At 47.1% G+C, this 19,830-nt stretch overlaps 1 protein-coding gene across 3 annotated transcripts in view; it reads left to right on the top strand.

Moving 5' to 3' along the window:
- Positions 1 to 19,830, top strand: part of LOC141272369 (cadherin-like protein 26) — a 158,599-nt gene that overhangs the window by 75,399 nt on the left and 63,370 nt on the right. For all 3 annotated transcript variants that reach the window (XM_073683024.1, XM_073683022.1, XM_073683023.1), the window contains 3 exons: positions 5,086 to 5,235; positions 7,833 to 7,977; positions 14,474 to 14,640. In XM_073683024.1, coding sequence (XP_073539125.1) covers positions 5,086 to 5,235; positions 7,833 to 7,977; positions 14,474 to 14,640 — 462 coding nt within the window. The remainder of the gene's footprint in view (positions 1 to 5,085; positions 5,236 to 7,832; positions 7,978 to 14,473; positions 14,641 to 19,830) is intronic.

The raw sequence follows: 19,830 nt of genomic DNA, 5'->3' as shown, positions 1-19,830 counted from the left end.
GTACAACAGGTTCGTCGGAGGAAGACCTTTCCTGTCCATTGTGTTGGACGGGATCCCGACGCACACTCAGCTGGACACAGGATCTCAGGTAACCATCATGCCTGAAGTCCTCTACAAGAGGTTCTGGTCCATGGACGACCTACGTCCGCCAGCTCCAAATCTTTCTGTTTATGCCTCAAACGGACTCCCCCTTAACCTAATCAGGGTTAAGAATGTGACTGTAAAGGTGGGGAGAGTGGAGCTGAAGGACCAGGGGCTAATTGTAGTAGAGACTAATCCTGATGACACCAATCCGTATATGGTACTTGGCACTAACATTGTTGGTAACTGTTTGGGAGAAGTTGCGTTCTTGCTCCAACAGATAGCTGACACGGCCAGACCAAGACAGAGGAGGGCGCTGCAGAAGGAGACCCGAGTCCTGATGTACCAACAGCAAGTAAAGTTAGCAGAAGGTGAAATCGGTAATGTGCGGGTAACGGACCCCATACCCATTGTCATTCCCCCAATGAGTGAAATGCTCATCTGGTGTCGAGCTGCTATAGGTCTTAGAGGACAGAGCTACCAGGCGGTAGTAGAACCCCTTTGCTCCGAGCATAGACCCACGCTCTTAAGCGCCAGGGGAGTGGTAGATGTACGCAATGGGAGGGTGCCCGTCCGTCTTCTCAACTGTGGGGAAGATGAGGTCAGATTGCCACGTTATGCCACTGTTGCCAAATTACATGCTGTAAATAACAACTGCATTCACAAGGCGGAGCCCTTAACCTCACCAGACGAAGTGGAGGATAATAACCCTGCAACCCAGGTGGAGGATTGGTGTCAACAGCTCCATGTTGGGACTGACACCACTCCTGCCCATCAAAAACAGGGTGTACACCGGGTGGTTCAAGAATACGCGCAGGTGTTCAGCAAACATCCACTTGACTTTGGGAGGATTAAGGGGGTTCAACATCATATCCCCACAGGCGACCATCCCCCAATCAAAGAACGTTACAGGCCTATACCACCAGCTCACTACCAGAAGGCTAAGGAAATGTTGCATGACATGAGAAAGGCGGGGGTAATAAGGGATAGTTGTAGTCCCTGGGCAGCTCCCCCTGTGCTAGTTAGGAAAAAGGACGGGAGCATGAGAATGTGTGTAGATTACCGACAAGTAAATCGCATTACACATAAAGATGCATACCCTTTACCACGCATAGAGGAGTCCCTAGCTGCCTTAAAGTCTGTAAATTACTTTTCCACCCTTGACCTCACTAGTGGGTACTGGCAAGTAGCTGTGGCTGAGGAGGATCGGGAGAACACGGCCTTCACTACCCCGATGGGACTCTGCGAGTTCAACAGTATGCGGCTTGGACTCTGCAATGCCCCTGGAACGTTCCAGAGATTGATGGAGTGCTGCCTGGGACACCGCAACTTCGAGACTGTGTTACTCTACCTGGATGACATGATAGTGTACTCCAAAACGTATGAGGACCACTTGAAGCATCAGGCGGAGGTATTTGAGTCACTGTCCCGGTACGGGATGAAGTTGAAGCCCTCAAAGTGCCACCTGCTCAAGAGAAAGGTACAGTACCTGGGGCACATTGTCAGTCCAGACGGGGTAGCACCAGACCCGGAGAAGGTCACTGGCATCCAGAAGTGGCCGGAGCCGAAGAACCTCAAGGAGGTGCGTCAGTTCCTGGGACTAGTAGGATACTACCGGAGGTTTGTAAAAGACTACACCAAGAAAGTAGCTCCTCTGCAAGACCTCCTGGTAGGGCAGTCCCCCAAAGGCAGAAATCCCCCATTCCACTGGGGTAAGGAGCAAGCCGAGTCGTTTCAGGAGATGAAGGAGATCCTGACAGGCGATGAGATCCTAGCCTACCCTGACTACAGCCAACCGTTCCTGCTGTATACTGATGCCAGCAACGAAGGACTGGGAGCTATCTTAAGTCAGAAGCAAAATGGCCAAGAGAAGGTAATCGCATACGCAAGCAGGAAGCTCCGCCCGACTGAGAGGAACCCAGAGAACTATAGCAGCTTTAAGTTGGAGTTCCTGGCCTTGGTCTGGGCCATCACTGAAAGGTTTAAGCACTATCTGGCCTCCAGCAAGTTCACTGCCTTCACTGATAACAACCCCTTGACCCATCTTGAAACAGCTAAGCTCGGGGCGCTGGAACAACGATGGATGGCTCGGCTGTCAAATTACCAATTTACAATTAAATATCGGACGGGCTGCAAGAACGCCAACGCCGATGCCCTGTCCCGGATGCCTCACCAGTCAGACACAAAAGAAGAAGTGGATGACCTGGAAGAGATTGAGCTACCTGCCTTTCACCGGAATGGGATGATCCACGAGCAACGAGCCTCCAGGAGGCAGCGTGGAAAGACGTTAAACCCCCTGCCTCACCACAGCTGGAAAGAGACCCAGGACAGTGACCCGGTTGTCAGCCGCATTAAGGAGCTGATAACCCAAGAAGGTTCCTCCCTGGAAAAAGACGCGTCTCTGCAAGCAAAGCAGCTGTGGAACGAGAGAAGCCGGCTGTTTATCTACCGTGAGAAGCTGTGCCGGAGGTACGTCAATTCAAAAACCCATGAGATGGTATGGCAGATAGTGGTCCCCAAGACAGACATCCAAATGGTGTTGGAGGTCTACCACGATCAGGCGGGGCACTTTGGCTGGAAAAAGCTAGAGACCCTGTTGAAGTGTCGATTCTACTGGGTAGTAATGCGCAGTTCCATTGAGCGGTGGTGACGGGACTGTGGACCCTGTGGCCTAAGAAGGAAGGACTACAGCAGCCAGAAGGCACCCCTGCAACCCATCAAGATGACTCGACCCCTGGAGATCGTGGCCCTGGACCATGTCAAGCTGTCCCCCAGCAGGTCAGGGTACTCTTATGCTCTGACCATGGTGGATCACTACTCATGGTTCCTGGTGGTCGCCCCCGTCATAGACCTGATGGCAGAGACTGCAGCAAAGACATTCCAAGCGTATTTCTGTAGACCCCATGGTTATCCTGAGCAGGTGCTGACGGACCAAGTACCGGCCTTTGAGGCCGAGTTGTTTAAGGAGTTCTGCCATCTCTACGGGTGTAAGAAGATAAGAACTACAGCGTACCACCCACAAACTAACGGTCTCTGCGAAAAGATGAACAACATCATCATCGACCTGCTAAAGACCATACCACTTGAGGAGAGGAATCAGTGGCCAGACCTACTACCTGACCTAGTGGATCTGTATAATCATATACCAGTAAGTTCCACCAATTGCACTCCGGCATATCTCATGCGGGCAAGGCCAGGAAAGCTGCCCATGGATCTGGAGCTTGGTGTTGTTGAGCCTGAAGCTGATATGACCACTGAGGACTGGGACACGACCAGACAAGAGCAGTACAGAAGAGTACAAGCCTGTGTCGAGGACAGTCTCACTCGAGTGAGAGAAAAGCAGGAGGCGCACTACAACAAAAACACGCCCGCAGAACCCTTCACACCTGGTGAAGTAGTATTGAAAAGAAAAAGACGAAACCACAAACTTGACGACCAGTGGGAAAAATAACCCTACACTGTGTTACAGTCAAGATTTGATAACAAGAAGACCTGCATAATCAGTCGAGATGGAGGAAGAACGTCTGTTACAGTGTCCAGGGACCACTTAAAGTTGTGTCCAGACTTAAGGCCCCGTCACACATAGCGACGCTACAGCGATCCCGACAACGATACGACCTGTCAGGGATCATTGCTGCGTCGCTATGTGATCGCTGGTGAGCTGTCAAACAGGCAGGCTCACCAACAATCAGGGGAGCAGCGACATCGTGGAAAGAATCTTTCCACGATGTCCTGCTCCTGGTTACCAGCCTGCTGAAGCAGGAGCAGGCTGGTAACCATGATATACAGCGCGTTACTAGGGGCACACGCGCACCTAGTAACCCGCTGTTTATCATGGTTACCACTCTGCTACGGTTATCTCCAGGGAGTACGTTTACTGTCCTTATGCTATATGGTAATATAGAGTTGGTATAATAAAATATAATATTAACTAGATAAAGTTAAGAAACGAATAAATAAAGTTCTAAATATATCATACTAAAATAAAATAATAATGGTATTTTTGGTATTTTTTTTCTTTAATAGAAACCCACAAATAAACATCAACATATTTTACATACATAATAATATTGTATCTAAAGGGGGAACCTCAGTGATGTAACTTGATTTTGATGTGAGACCTATGATGTGAAAACCTATGAATGGGGCCCACCTACTGGCCATTCCATGGTACCTCCCCAGGGGTGTATCCAGATTATAATGGGCCTCAAAGCAAACTCTTGAATTCCCCCCTTCTCTTTATTCTGCAGTACCCCACTCATTGGCTTGTAATTCTGTATCACTTCCCCACTTCCCACCCACTGTTTGTCATCTCATCATTCTGAACCCTGTTACTCCCATTCATCATTCCGTGGCACACTACCCCTTCTACAGCTCTACATTTCACTCCTTTCAGTCCTTCTGCTCAATCCTTCTTGTCATTTCCTCACTGAAGGAAGACCGCTGCTTCTGTGAAAGCCCTCCAAGCCCTCATTCGACCACAGTTGTTACGCCCCTGAGGAGCCTCCTCTTTTAGTTCCTCTCTATTCTTCTACCTGGGGTCTTGTCCATGGAATTCCAATGACATTTACTCAACAGTAGTTCTACAAAATATATGGACCACCCAGCAATGGCCATGTCATTTTTGAAAAAAGTATTCTACACCAAGGACAAGCTTTTATGTTGCGTCTGTACTCATTATACATATTGCTTGTGAGATGGTGGAGCTCAGCTAGCATTTCTCCCATTGTTGGAAAACTACAACTCTCAGGATCAGTAATATTTTTCTGATCCTGCTGATTTCATTAGCAATAGAATATACCTAAATATAATCCCATTTGGCTGTCACACTTATGAAAGATGACACAATGAATACACACATCTCATGGATTTTGGTTAATAGGTTTTGTTGCCTTAGGGGTCTACTGGAATGTCACATGCCCTGTGGGCAACCTTGGCAAGTATATTTTAATGACACTGCTTTATTTTTGTCTTTCTTTGAACCCTTTTCCTGGTATCTGGCAGGTGCAACTGGAAGAAGAATCTCAGCTTATATATAAGCTGCAGGGGGAAGGAGTGGACGAGGAACCCAAAGGACTTTTCCATATAAATGAAGATACTGGAGCAATTTACGTGCACCAGAAAATAGACTATGAAGAAACTAGTTTATTCCAAGTAAGTGACAGTTCTCAGCCCCTGGAGGAGAGCGGATCTATCCACCCTGATATAGATCAAGTCCTACAGATTTACATGGAATAGGCAAATATTCTATCTATCTATCTATCTATCTATCTATCTATCTATCTATCTATCTATCTATCTATCTATCTATCTATCTATCTATCAGTAGGTATTTGTCTATTTATTTATTTATCTAACCAATATCTATCTCTGTATCTAAGATTAGATTATCTTTATACTGTATTTATATACTGTATGTATATCTCTAATCTTTATAATCATCCATCTATCTATTGATCTGGTAGATTATCTACAGTATATATTGAGAGCTATCTATCTATTGAACATGTTTCTACTGATCTATTATATATTATCTCTTTATATATATATATATATATATATATATATATATATATATATACAGTATATGTGTGTATCTAATCTGTCCAAACCATTATCTATTTATCTGTACATTTTTTGATTTATCAAATTATATATATACTGTATGATATATGAATATACCAGTATCTATAATATAACGCTGCATGCGTCCTTCAGTCCAAAGCTGGTATAGGCTGCGCCTGCGCAGTGTGGCCAGTGTCAGGAGGACGCATCCAGCGTTAATAGACCGGCGGTCCAGTGCCTCGAGGTGACAGGAAGGAGGACAAGGCTGGAGGAGGAGTGTGGCGCCAGAGTCAGAGCCTAGGCTTACCATAATCTTCGGCGCCATGAGGACTAGGCTGGAGGAGGAGTGTGATGCTGGAGTCAGCGCCTGCGCATACCACAATCTCCGGCGCCATTTTATTGAAGACAAATTCGCACACACAGTAGTGTGTGTGTGTGTATATATATATATATATATATATATATATATATATATATATATATATATATAACCAGAGAAAAAAAGTGTGCAGCATTCGATAGCAAATTTTGGCTCATGAGCAAGTGAGCCTTTGTCTATCTATCTAATATATGAAAAGGATAGGAGAAGCTTTGTCATTTATTTATCTATCTATATGTGAAAGCACTGACACTGTGAGCAAAACACTAATAACACACTGTCCAAATAGGGCTCACTGACACTAGCATATAGCCAGCATATAACAAGTGCTATCCAATGTTTCATCAGATAACACTCGCTCCAATGTTATACTATGGAGCATATTTTTTTCATGCCGAGTCGGTATGAGCAAAAAATTGGTCATGTGTGTGCATGCAAAACATTGGACTGCACTCGGATGTCATCCGACTGCAGCCCGATATTCGCCGAGTCACACAATGGAGAAGATGGAGAAACCTGTAATCTGATTCTCGCATGGGAGAGAATCGGATTACAGTAAAATGACACTCTACTCGCGCGTGCAGCAGACAGCATCCAATTTTCTCGCTTGAGAGAATCATCGGATGCTATACGCTAGTGTGAGTGAACCCAAAAACACTGATGACACACTGACCAAACACTGATGACACACTGACCAAACACTGATGACACACTGACCAAACACTGATGACATACTCACCAAACACTGATGACACAGTGATTAAATACTAATAACATACTGACCAAATACTGATGACACACTGACCAAATACTAATAACATACTGACCGAACACTGATGACAGTGATTAAATACTAGTAACATACTGACCAAACACTGATGACACAGTGATTAAAACACTAATGACATACTGACCAAACAGTAATGACACAGTGATTAAATACTAATAACATACTGACCAAACACTGATGACACACTGACCAAACACTAATAACATACTGACCAAACACTGATGACAGTGATTAAATACTAATAACATACTGACCAAACACTGATGACACACTGACCAAACACTAATAACTTACTGACCAAACACTGATGACACAGTGATTAAAACACTGATGGCACACTGACCAAACACTGATGACACCCTGACTAAACACTGATGACACACTGACCAAACATTAATAACATACTGACCAAACACTGATGACACAGTGATTAAAACACTGATGGCACACTGACCAAACACTGATGACACCCTGACTAAACACTGATGACACACTGACCAAACACTGATGACACAGTGATTAAAACACTGATGGCACACTGACTAAACACTGATGACACCCTGACTAAACACTGATGACACACTGACCAAACACTGATGACACCCTGACTAAACACTGATGACACACTGACCAAATACTAGTAACATACTGACCAAACACTGATGACACAGTGATTAAAACACTGATGGCACACTGACCAAACACTGATGACACCCTGACTAAACACTGATGACACACTGACCAAATACTAATGACATACTGACCAAACACTGATGACACTTCTATCTACCTATCAACATTTTTTATTTCCATGTGGAAATTAGGTGTTGATTTAAATCATTTTAACACCCCAATTAAAAACAATCACCTTTCCTATAGATAATTGGGCAGAACTTTCTGCGGACCATATGCTCGGCAGCTGCTGTGTTATCTCTCACCACTGCCGCGTTTTGCTTTATTAGCACCAACTGCTGAAGTTCTCGGCAACTTTAGTAAAACCTTTTTGTTTCTTTGCAGTGGAAATTCAATGCAATCAACAAAACTTCCATGAAAGTGGGTACAAGACTCGGGATTCATCTGAAGATCCTGGACATCAATGATAATGCCCCAGAGTTCACAGACAAGACTTTTTACATATCAGTTAATGAATCCACTCTGCAAGGTACAGTATGGCGAGACAAGTCTCTGTACCATCTGCTTGCTGCTGTCGGGTCAGCTCATTCGCTCCATTCTGCTTGTTCCTAATTGCACAGCTAGGCACAAATTGCCATGTGATGTAGGGATAATAAACAGCTCCTGTCAGGCCCAGGCTGCTGCTTATCTGTTTCCATATAATTTTTATCTTATTTTATTACTACCCATCAAAGATGTCTTACTCTGTCTTATACTGAGATGCCATCTATGCGTTTTACTATGTGTATTAGGCAAGCTGTACATGCACAAAGCCATAGATCTTCCATGGGTAAGTGTAGGGTGCACCGCATCATATAAGGTGACAACAGCTCCAATATCGCACCTGAAATTGTATGGGAAGTAGGAGCTGCACAGAGGTATAGTACGGCCCCAGAGGAGCTTATTAATGTTTGGAGGCGGTATGGAGTAATCGGCTTAAGGCCTTACTTGTAGCATCATAATAGTTGATGATCACGAATTATTCAACATATTCTGCAGAGAAATGAGCATTATCAATCATGGTGGCCATGGTTGCCATCTTGCATGGTAGACCTCTCTACAATGGGCATGTCATGAGATACGTAAGTGAAGAATCACCTGGACTAGTATCCACGGGTCCAATGGCGAAAATGACTCTGAGATCCATCCTCCGTCTATATAGAACGTGTGCAGCTCATCCATTAAAATCTTTAGTATTACTATTTGTGGGACAATCTACATCTGGGACAATCTTTTTTTTTTACTTAAATGCATGTATTTTGGGCTAAAATCATTTTATCGGTTTCATTAAAAATATTGCACCACTTTGCATTTATAGGCTTTTTGTTACCCTGCACCATCAAACTTGATGTAGCCTTTGTTCAGAAATCAGCTGAGAGGAGCTAAAAAATAGATAAGAACGTTAGAAACTCTCCCATTGGACCATCAGAATGAGCTCACTGATGGATTCTCAGTTAACCCATTATACAGCCAGCAATGCACTATGCATAGAGAGACTATAGAAAGCAAACAGTGCAACATTTTTAATAAAACCCAATTGCAATAAATATTTTTAGCCCAAAGTACATCCATTTAGGTAAGAAAATAAATGTCCCCAAAGGTGGACAAACCCCATACACATAATAACTAATAATCTTTTTATTTATATGGCGCCAGCATATTCCGTAACGCTTTACACTTCAGACAATTTACAGACAATATTGGCACTGTCCCCTTTGGGGCTCACAATCTACATTCCCTATCGGTATGTCTTTGGAGTGTTGGAGGAAACCGGAGAACCCGGAGGAAACCCATGCAAACACGGGGAGAACATACAAACTCCTTGCAGATGTTGTCCTTGGTGGGATATGAAACCAGGACCCCTGCGCTAGGTTACAGTGATAACCACTGAGCCATCGTGCTGCCAGGAAAGTCAGGCAAACTCGCCAATAACAACGGGATTGGCCAACAGTAATGTGTATGGGGACCTCCCAACTCTCCCCCACAGATGACGTCAGGGTCCGAAGAATCAGACCTGTTGAATTTCAATGACCAACGTTTTTGTTTTGGAGCAGAGATAAGCTTCTATCATAGAAAACACAGGAGTGCCTGGCTAAGCCAAACATTCCTATGTATGGGGGAATCCACGGAGATACCTGTTGGTCAAACTATTGTTTGGTGGACAGCTGTCTAATATATATGGGGGCCTTTAGCTCAGCGGATCTCCAATTTTCTGTTTAACATATTCTTATGTATGACAAAGTGAGCACATCAGGATACAGAAAAATAAATCCTAGGCCTCTAATTCTACCGTATACCTGGGCAGGCTCTGAGCCTACACGGGCCCACTTTCAGTATTTGGTCAGTATTTTTTCTCAGGAGTGGGAGCCAAAACCAGGTGAAGAACAATCAGAGAAAAGGTATAATAGAAACAAGTCACCAATTCTGCATTTATCACCCACTCCTGGTTTTGTCTCCCACTCCTGAGAAAAAATACTGACCGAATACTGACCAAATACTGATAGTGGGGCCATGGCCTAACAGCCAGCACCTCAGGTCAAAGTGTAGCCCATAGAATTAAACATGATGGTGATAATTTTCCACAGGTTTTTCTGCAGTCTGACCTTCAGGCTTGGAGCCAATTGTCTGACTAGATCTCACCTGTATAGAGTCTTCTCTGATCTCTCGCTGACTCTCCTGTGTCCTGTATAGAGTCTTCTCTGATCTCTCGCTGACTGTCCTAGGTCCTGTATATAGTCTTCCCTGATCTTTCGCTGACTCTTCTGTGTCCTGTATAGTCTTCTCTGATCTCTCGCTGACTCTCCTGTGTCATGTATAGCGTCTTCTCTGATCTCTCGCTGACTGTCCTAGGTCCTGTATATAGTCTTCGCTGATCTTTTGCTGACTCTCCTGTGTCCTGTATAGTCTTCTCTGATCTCTCGCTGACTCTCCTGTGTCATGTATAGAGTCTTCTCTGATCTATCGCTGACTCTCCTGTGTCCTGTATTGAGTTGTCTCTGATCTCTCGCTGACTCTCCTGTGTCCTGTATAGAGTCTTCCCTGATCTCTCGCTGACTCTCCTGTGTCCTGTATAGAGTCTTCCCTGATCTCTCGCTGACTCTCCTGTGTCCTGTATAGAGTCTTCCCTGATCTCTCGCTGACTCTCCTGTGTCCTGTATAGAGCCTTCCCTGATATCTCACTGACTCTCCTTTGTCCTGTATAGAATCTTCCCTGATCTCTCGCTGACTCTCCTGTGTCCTGTATAGAGAGTCTTCCCTGATCTCTCGCTGACTCTCCTGTGTCTTATATAGAGTCTTCCCTGATCTCTTGCTGACTCTCCTGTGTCCAGTTATGTGAACTGTGATAGCAGCAGGAGAGCATTAGGACCCTGTGACTTTTGCCTGGCTGAGCTCAGAGCAGGGGCAGAGCTGGAGACCCTGTGTGTTCTGAGGGTGTCTGCTGTGTGAGAGGCTAGACAGGAAGTCTGTGAGAACTGAGCTGCAACAAGAAGCTGTCTCTACAAGCTTCCCTGTGGAGATTGTTAACCCCTGCCCCTGGTGAAGCTGTGTCCCTGCTTAAGAACAAGTGCTGAGCTGGGGAAAGCTGTGTGGCTCTTTGGAGTTTTGTGGAAGTCCATGCTGAGTGGACTAGAGACTTTGTGCTGAAGGAGCCAAGTGTCGAGTGAGAAGGGAAAGAGACTGAGGAATCCATCTCTGTGACGGAGCACGTGGTCGGTGGTCTGGAAAAGAGTGAGTGACTGCGAGAGGAGAGAAGGGGTCTGGTGCCATTCACATTGAGAGGATACTGACAAGCCTTGTGAAGAGATCTTCCCAGACCTTAACCTGAGGCTACAGGACTAAAGTCCCTGGCGTGTGGGCTCGGCATCGGCCGACAAGACAAGGAACCTTTGCTGTTTTTGTGAACGTTGCTTTTGTTTTATCACCAAAGTTTTCCGGGACTAGCTGCAGCCACCGCGATTCACAGGCCTGTGATAGACTACATCTGAGGTTAACGGTACTGTAACTTTAAGATACCCGGATATCCTTATAATAGGGGTATAAGAGCAATTGGTATAGTTTCATGCATTGTTATTGTTAATAGTGGTAGGATTGTACTCAGTGTGCCATCTCAGGGGGTCCCTATAGACCGCCCTCACTAGACTGACGCTGTGTTTAGGTAAAATTGTTCCAGATCTTTAGAATAATTCACATAAGCTGGAAAGCTTGAGATTGGCACATTGATTTCAGCTTTTGCTGATTGTGTGTATTTAGTAGGGACAGGGTCCCAGGTAGAACCTGAGACTGATTCATGCAATACTGAATTTTAGTCTAATCCCTGTTTTAGTAAAGAAAGTGTTGTTTATTTCTGACTCTGTCTCAGTTTGTGACTCACTGGATCTCTGTCGGACCTCTGGTCATTACACTGTATAGAGTCTTCTCTGATCTCTCACTGACTCTCCTGTATCCTGTATAGAGTCTTCTCTGATCTCTCGCTGACTCTCCTATGTCCTGTATATAGTTTTCCCTGATCTCTCACTGACTCTCCTGTGTCCTGTATAGAGTCTTCTCTGATCTCTCGCTGACTCTCCTGTGTCCTGTATATAGTTTTCCCTGATCTCTCACTGACTCTCCTGTGTTCTGTATAGAGTCTTCTCTGATCTCTTGCTGACTCTCCTGTGTCCTGTATTGAATCTTCCCTTATCTCTCACTGACTCTCCTGTGTCCTGTAAAGAGTCTTCTCTGATCTCTTTGTGACAAGCAGAAGTAGTTCTGTTGCTTTAAAAGCATTCAGCAACTATTAGAAGTAACACAAGCACGTGAGACAGGAAATGTGCTCCAGAAGCATCCAGCAACTAGAGGGGTTAACACAGTCACAGAAGGGGAGTGTTTTAGCAGAGCCTCAGGGGGATTGTGGGGAAGTTGTTTACTGTCTGGCTGGAGCCGAAGAGAAAGGTGGTGTGTTTGTTCTGTATCTCACAGAAGCGCCCCTGCAAGTGAAAAGGATTCAAGTCAGGCGTGAAGCTAAGCACAGGTCAGGTAGAGTTCCTGAACTAACAGTGCAGAGTATTGTCAGGCCGAAAGATAAGGACTGGAAGAAATGGTGTCACAGGGATCATCTCCCTCAGCAAACCCTCCCCCCTCCTCAATCTCACTGTGCTGTAAAGAATGATGTGTTCATTAATGTGCCTTTGCATTAGAACTGTGCTGTCCTGTTCTACTGGGAAGACTGTGAACTTCTGTGCTGCTAAGGAAACTGTGCTGCTTGTCACTGGAGCCTGTTGCTCATAAGGATTAACTTGCACTGGCTGTGCGGCTTCTTATTAAATGCTACTGTCCTACCGTTTTTGAGGACTCTTGTCAAGTGTGTCTTATCAGTAAGTGAAACAACCTACGTGTCTGTGCCTGAGAGTCAATACTCCTGTGTGCCTGAGAGAAGCTGCAGCACATGGTCTATGGTCGCCCTGAATAACGGTTCCCCAGGATTCCAAAGAATTCATGTAACCTGCCTCGCCCCTATCTGAACCTAGTAGCATGCGTGTAACATCTTGCTGACTCTCCTGTGTCCTGCATAGAATCTTCTCTGATCTCTCGCTGACTTTCCTGTGTTCTGTATAGAATCTTCCCTGATCTCTTGCTGACTCTCCTGTGTCCTGTACAGAATCTTCCCTGATATCTCACTGACTCTCCTGTGTCCTGTATAGAATCTTCCCTGATCTCTCGCTGACTCTCCTGTTCCTGTATAGAGTCTTCCCTGATCTCTCGCTGACTCTCCTGTGTCCTGTATGGAATCTTCCCTGATCTCTCCCTGACTCTCCTGTTCCTGTATAGAGTCTTCCCTGATCTCTCGCTGACTCTCCTGTGTCCTGTATAGAGTCTTCCCTGATCTCTCGCTGACTCTCCTGTTCCTGTATAGAGTCTTCCCTGATCTCTCGCTGACTCTCCTGTGTCCTGTATAGAGTCTTTTCTGATCTCTCGCTGACTCTCCTGTGTCTTCTATAGAATGTTCCCTGATCTCTCATTGATTCTCCTGTGTCCTATATAGTCTTCCCTGATGTCTCACTGTCTCTCTTGTGTCTTGTAGAGTCTAACTTGATCTCTTGCTAATTCTGCTGTATCCTGTACAGAATCTTCCCTGATCTCTCACTGATATTCCTGTGTCTTGTGCAGAGTCTTCCCTGACTTCTCTAAGCTCCAGTCGAAAAAATCACAAATATCACATTTTCACCATACAAAATGGCACTTTTGTTGAAATAAATATGCCACTCCAGCAGCTGCACTGCCACACATGGTATGCACAGACCTTATCATCAATCAGATCTGACAGGCGAACCATTCAATAAGGAATAGATTTGCTTTCAAAGTCTTCTGCTGGACCTTTAGAGCTCAGTATCACATCAGAGCATTGGCTCATTGAACAATCCTCAGGTTGGCATTCATACCCTAGAGAATGTTTATTTAAAAATTCGAGATTCAGGATGGTAGATAGATAGATAGATAGATAGATAGAGGATAGATAGATAGATAATCAAATTGATGGGTAGATATATGTGAGATTGTCCACAGCTGTGTCTGCCATTGCAGCTCAGCCCTACTCACTTGAATATTGCAGTACCATACACAGTTTCCCTAATTTTGGACAACCCTGTGAGGATGGCTATAGTTATTCAGTGTGTTTTAGACATTCTTGACCAATAAAACACCTTTCTGTCTATTAACCCCTTTCTTTCTTTGTGAAAATATCCTTATTGGGTTGTCCTATAATAACATTGTGTAACATGGATCCTACATGAACATTCTTCTCCTTCCCGGAGCCACTGATGAGCTGTCAGGCGTAACATTCTTCTTTCCTGGAGTGACGAGTGGATGGGAAATTTTACAGCTGGATATGAAATAGGAGTCAGTAATATGAATAATGATGAGCGTGAAACTGAAGGCCCGGTATGTTTTCCTGGGCCTGAGGACATGTTTGGTTCCACCCGTGACACAAGAACTTATCTGTGTTTTAGGTAATACAGTCTACACACTGCTGGCCTATGACAAGGATGAAGCAAACACCCCCAACTCTATAGTCAGCTACTATCTGAAGTCCCAGACACCCAGCGATCCAAATGCCGAGTTCACCATTCACAAGGAGAAAGGTTTCATCTCCTTCAACGGATGCCTAAAGTATGAGGTAGACTGACGCGCCCCCTGGGCCAGTGCTGTAGTGCGGCGCGCGTGCGCGCGGGGAATACCCCGAGCCGGATCCGATGGGGTTAGTAGTCTTCGTGTGGCGGTGACCCGGTCCGTGCCCAGGGTGGTCAAACTAAGTGGCAGTTATTGGTATGATGGTATTAGTGTCCGACTACGCCACCCGTTGAATGCGGCTATGAAGCCGCCGCTGCAGGGCAGTCCGCTGAGGCCGGTGGTACGGATGTGCAGCGTGGATGGTATAACCCCCAACGGGAGGGGTATGGCCTCAGGGCAGAGGATGAGGTTGATGTTGGGAGTGATGGTGTGGATGTCCCAGCACTAACGGACTGGGCAGGAGGTGTGGCATGCTTAGGATTCCTGCCCAGGAGACCTCCCACCTGCTCACAGACGTAATATTGCTATTACTGTGGAAACCAGACCCCTGGGGTGCCACATTCCCCCCTAGTGAAATTTAGTACTCCCGGACTAAACATATATTATTTTTTTTTTTTTCAAAAACATAACAGGGTATAAACAATAACAATTAAATACATGAGATGGTCACGGCGTGTCCGTAACCGGGAAGCAATAAGGGTGTCCATTTCACCAAAGAACAGGGAGCCGTAACCAGGTAGGGGTCTGTCCTGCCCCGAGTCTTTAACAGTCTTTAGTCCATTCCTGGGTTACGCTCCAAACATATTTACAACAGAGTTCCGGTTACTCACTGTCCATAACCTGTCAGTCCATATAAAGAAATCTGTAACTGAAAAACATAATTAGCAACGGCTACAACAACACAAGTAAACATAAAATAGTTAAAGCAACTAGCCAACTTAGATTCTCCAACGTACGGGCATCTGGCCTCTGGTAACCCTAGTGGACCTACGGAGCTCACTAACTGGTCCTGCACTACAGGGTGTAGGAGGTGTTATGGGCAGGCTGGGCAGCTTTCTGCGCACTCTTTGGCTCACTAGGGGCACGGCAGGCTCACTACTAGCAGAGGGTTGATCCTCCTGTACTGCTGGTGTGGACTCTTCTGCCTCTTGGGCCGGCTGCTCTTCCAGCTCTACTGGTTCTTCTGTAGGCACTTGCGGGGCTGGCTGGAGAAAGGTGAGGACGGGTACCACGACAGCACCGTTTACTTGTGTCCAAGACCGGGGGAAGTCTCCGAGTACAGTCCTGATCATTTCTTCCCTTTCCTCTGTGGGTCGAGGGTTTTCTTGATCTTCTTCTTCAGGGTTTTGCAGCTGCTCGGGACACTTCTTCAGGTGGTCTCTGGAGACAACGGCTGTGGTTTCTCCTCCATCCTTACTGATCACGCAAATCTTTGGGCTCTCATGGCTTGATGGCAGTACGGTGTACGGGTCCTTCTCCCACTGGTCGTCCAACTTGTGGAGCCGTCTTTTCCTCTTCAAGACCTGCTCTCCAGGTACCAGGGGAACAGCGGGAGCATACTGATTATAAGCCCTCTCTTGCCTTTCTCTAGCTTGAGACAGACTTCGCTCGACGCTCTCCTGCACTTTCCGATACTGCTGCTGCCGCCCTGTATCCCAATCTGCCTCTGGCGAGGTGTCCTCGGGCGTCAGGACTCCCATATCCAGGTCGATAGGCAGCTTACCAGGTCTCGCTCTCATTAGGTAAGCCGGGGTACAGTTGGTAGAACCTACAGGGATGTGGTTGTATAGGTCCACCAGATCAGGCAGCTTCTCAGGCCACATACTGCGTTCTTCCAGGGGCAATGTTTTCAGGAGGTCTATCACCACCTGGTTCATCTTCTCGCAGAGTCCATTAGTTTGTGGGTGATAGGGCGTTGTTCTTATCTTCGTGCAGCCATACAGGTTGCAGAACTCCTGGAAGACTTCCGCTTCGAAGGCTGGCCCTTGGTCTGTCAGCACTTGGTCCGGGTACCCGTGTGGACGGCAGAAGTGCTGCTGGAAGGCTCTAGCTGCTGTTTGAGCCGTTAAGTCCTTGACCGGGACCACCACCAGGAACCGGGAGTAATGATCTACGATTGTGAGGGCGTAGACATACCCAGATCTGCTTGGAGCCAGTTTCACATGGTCCAGGGCTACCAGTTCCAGTGGCTGTCGGGTGATGATGGGCTGCAAGGGAGTCTTCTGGCTGGCACGGTCCTTCCTTCTTAGGTGGCACGGTCCACAGTCTCTGCACCACCTCTCGATGGCTCCTCTCATGCCTACCCAGTAGAACCGTTCACGCAACAAGAACTCCAGCTTCTTCCACCCGAAATGTCCTGCTCCGTTGTGGTACGCCTCCAGAATCATAGCCGCGTCTCGTCTGGGGACCACTACCTGCCAGGTCAACTCATGTGTTCGAGAGTTAACCATTCTCCGGCACAACTTCTCCCTGTAGAGGAACAGCCTACTTTTCTCCTTCCACAGTTGCTTAGTCTCCTCTGGGGCGTCTGGGTCCAGACTGGCATCGGCTTGGGTCAGCATTTCCTTCACCAGACGGACTGCGGGATCACTGTCTTGCATCTCCGCCCAGTTGTAGTGGGGCAAGGGATTGAACGTCGCGGAGCGCCTGTCCTTCACACGGTTGGAATACAGGGTAATCCCATGACGGTGGAACGCAGGGAGCTCAACTTCTTCCAGATCTTCTGGATCTTCCCCTATGTCCGGTAAGTTCGGCATTCTAGACAGGGCATCCGCGTTGGCATTTGAGCGTCCTGCCCGGTATTTGATGGTGAATTCAAAGTTGGACAGGCGAGCCATCCATCTCTGTTCCAGAGCACCGAGCCTTGCAGTGTCCAGGTGTGTCAATGGGTTGTTATCCGTGTACACGATGAATTTGGAGGAGGCAAGGTAATGCTTGAAACGTTCGGTCACTGCCCACACTACTGCCAGGAACTCCAGCTTGAATGAGCTATAATTCTCAGGGTTCCTCTCGGTGGGTCGTAGCTTTCGGCTAGCGTAAGCGATTACCCGTTCTTTTCCTTGCTGGATCTGGGACAGTACGGCTCCTAGCCCGATGTTGCTTGCGTCCGTGTGGAGGATAAAGGGCTGGCTGTAGTCTGGATATGCCAGGATTTCATCCCCCGTGAGGGCCATCTTCAGCTGGCAGAAGGACTCCTCTTCCAGCTTTTCCCACCTGAAGGGCGGCTTCTGGTTTTTGGCTTTCCGAGATTGACCTATCAGGAGGTCCTGCATAGGGGCTGCCATTTTGGTGAAACCGGGAATGAATCTTCGGTAGTAGCCTACCAACCCGAGGAACTGCCGCACTTCCTTTACGCTGGAGGGTCTTGGCCAGTCCTTAATCACGGTGATCTTATCAGGGTCAGGAGCCACTCCGTCAGCACTCACCACGTGTCCCAGGTATTGCACCTTTGGTTTCAGGAGATGACACTTGGAGGGTTTCACCTTTAGGCCGTAGTTTGCCAGAGCTTCGAACACTTCTGCCAGGTGTTTCAGGTGGTCCTCGTAGGTCTTGGAATAGACGATGACATCGTCCAGGTATAACAGGACCGTCTCGAAGTTCCGGTGTCCCAGACAGCATTCCATCAACCGTTGGAAGGTTCCTGGTGCGTTGCAGAGCCCGAACGGCATACAGTTAAATTCGCTGAGACCCATCGGGGTGGTGAATGCGGTCTTCTCCCGGTCTGCCTCTGCTACAGGAACCTGCCAGTACCCGCTAGTGAGATCCAAAGTAGAGAAGAAGTTAGCAGATTTTAATGCAGCTAAGGACTCTTCTATCCTTGGTAACGGGTACCCATCTTTGTGTGTGATACGGTTGACCTTCCTGTAGTCTACACACATTCTCATAGTGTTGTCCTTCTTTTTCACTAAGACTAGTGGAGCTGCCCAGGGGCTACAGCTGTCCCTGATTACCCCAGCCTCCTTCATGTCTCTAAGCATCCCCTTGGCGTGTTGGTAGTGTGCAGGGGGTACGGGTCGGTATCTCTCCTTTATAAGAGGATGGTCTCCCGTGGGGATGTGGTGTTCTACCCCCTTTACTCGCCCGAAGTCTAACGGGTGTTTACTAAACACTCTCTCGTACTCTTGAACCACCCGATAGACTCCTTGTTTCTGGTGTGAGGGAGTGGAGTCAGTACCCAGATGTAGTTGCTGACACCAGCCCTCCATTGGTTTCTTAGAGCCGTTACCTTCCTCTGGTTGAGATGGAAGCAAGGGTTCCACGGCCTGTACAGAATTCTGGTTTATGGTGAACAATTTAGCTAGCGTGGCATACCGGGGCAGGTGTACTTCTCTCTCACCGATATTTATGATGCGAACGGGCACCCTCCCATGGCGTACATCGACCACCCCCCGTGCTGTCAAAATGGTGGGCCTACTGTCTGAGTAGACGGGTTCTACCATTGCATGGTAGTCTCTACCTCTTAGACCAATAGCTGCCCGGCACCAAATCATCATCTCACTTTTTGGGGGCATGGCAATAGGGAACGGGTCACACATTCTCACGCTACCTATCTCACCACCAGATAGTTCCACCTGTTGCCGCTTCATCAGTGCCCGGATCTCTTTTTGGAGCACACGCTGCTGGCCGGAACTGGCGTTCTTGGCAACCTGCTGTAAAATGAGAATCACCTCTGCAAGACAATTTTCAATTACATTGGTTCTCAGGGTGATTCTAGGGTGACTCTCATGACGGTCGATGTCCACTATAATCAGTCCTTGTGCCGCTAGTTCGACTTTACCGATTTTAATGGTCACCTCCTTGAATCCCACCTGCGGCACGGGCTGACCATTGCTGGCGATGATACTCAGGTCGTCGTCTGGGTAGCGGGTCATGTCCGAATCATTCCAGTACTGCTTGAAGAGCACGTACGGGATGGTGGTGACCTGTGACCCAGTGTCTAGTAGGGCACTCATAGGAATGCCATCCAGTACCACAGGCAAGATTGGACGTCCCCCTACGTATTTATCACGCCAGTTTGATGGGCCTGATGGTCTTATGCCTGGGGGTTGGCCCTCTACACCAGGTTGTGCCCGTTTAAATGACAGTACCTTGCCACATGTCCGGGTTGATTGCAGCGGCGGCAAATAGGTCGTCCGTCCTCGTTGTATCGATCGCTGGGTCTTCCTCTGGCCGGTGGGGTCCTCCTTGGTCGGCGCCACGGGATGTCCTCCGGTCCGGATGCCAGCTCGATCTTCCCTGCAGTAGAAACCTGTAAAGACTGCACAGTTCGGGTTAGCGCGGCAACGCTTTTAGTTAG

Source organism: Phyllobates terribilis, unplaced genomic scaffold (assembly GCF_046119375.1).
Source record: "Phyllobates terribilis strain yellow unplaced genomic scaffold, ASM4611937v1 Scaffold_5__5_contigs__length_657084704, whole genome shotgun sequence".
Classification (NCBI taxonomy): Eukaryota; Metazoa; Chordata; class Amphibia; order Anura; family Dendrobatidae; genus Phyllobates; species Phyllobates terribilis.
Note: the sequence above shows the minus strand (reverse complement) of the source record. Positions and strands in the feature narration are given on the sequence as shown.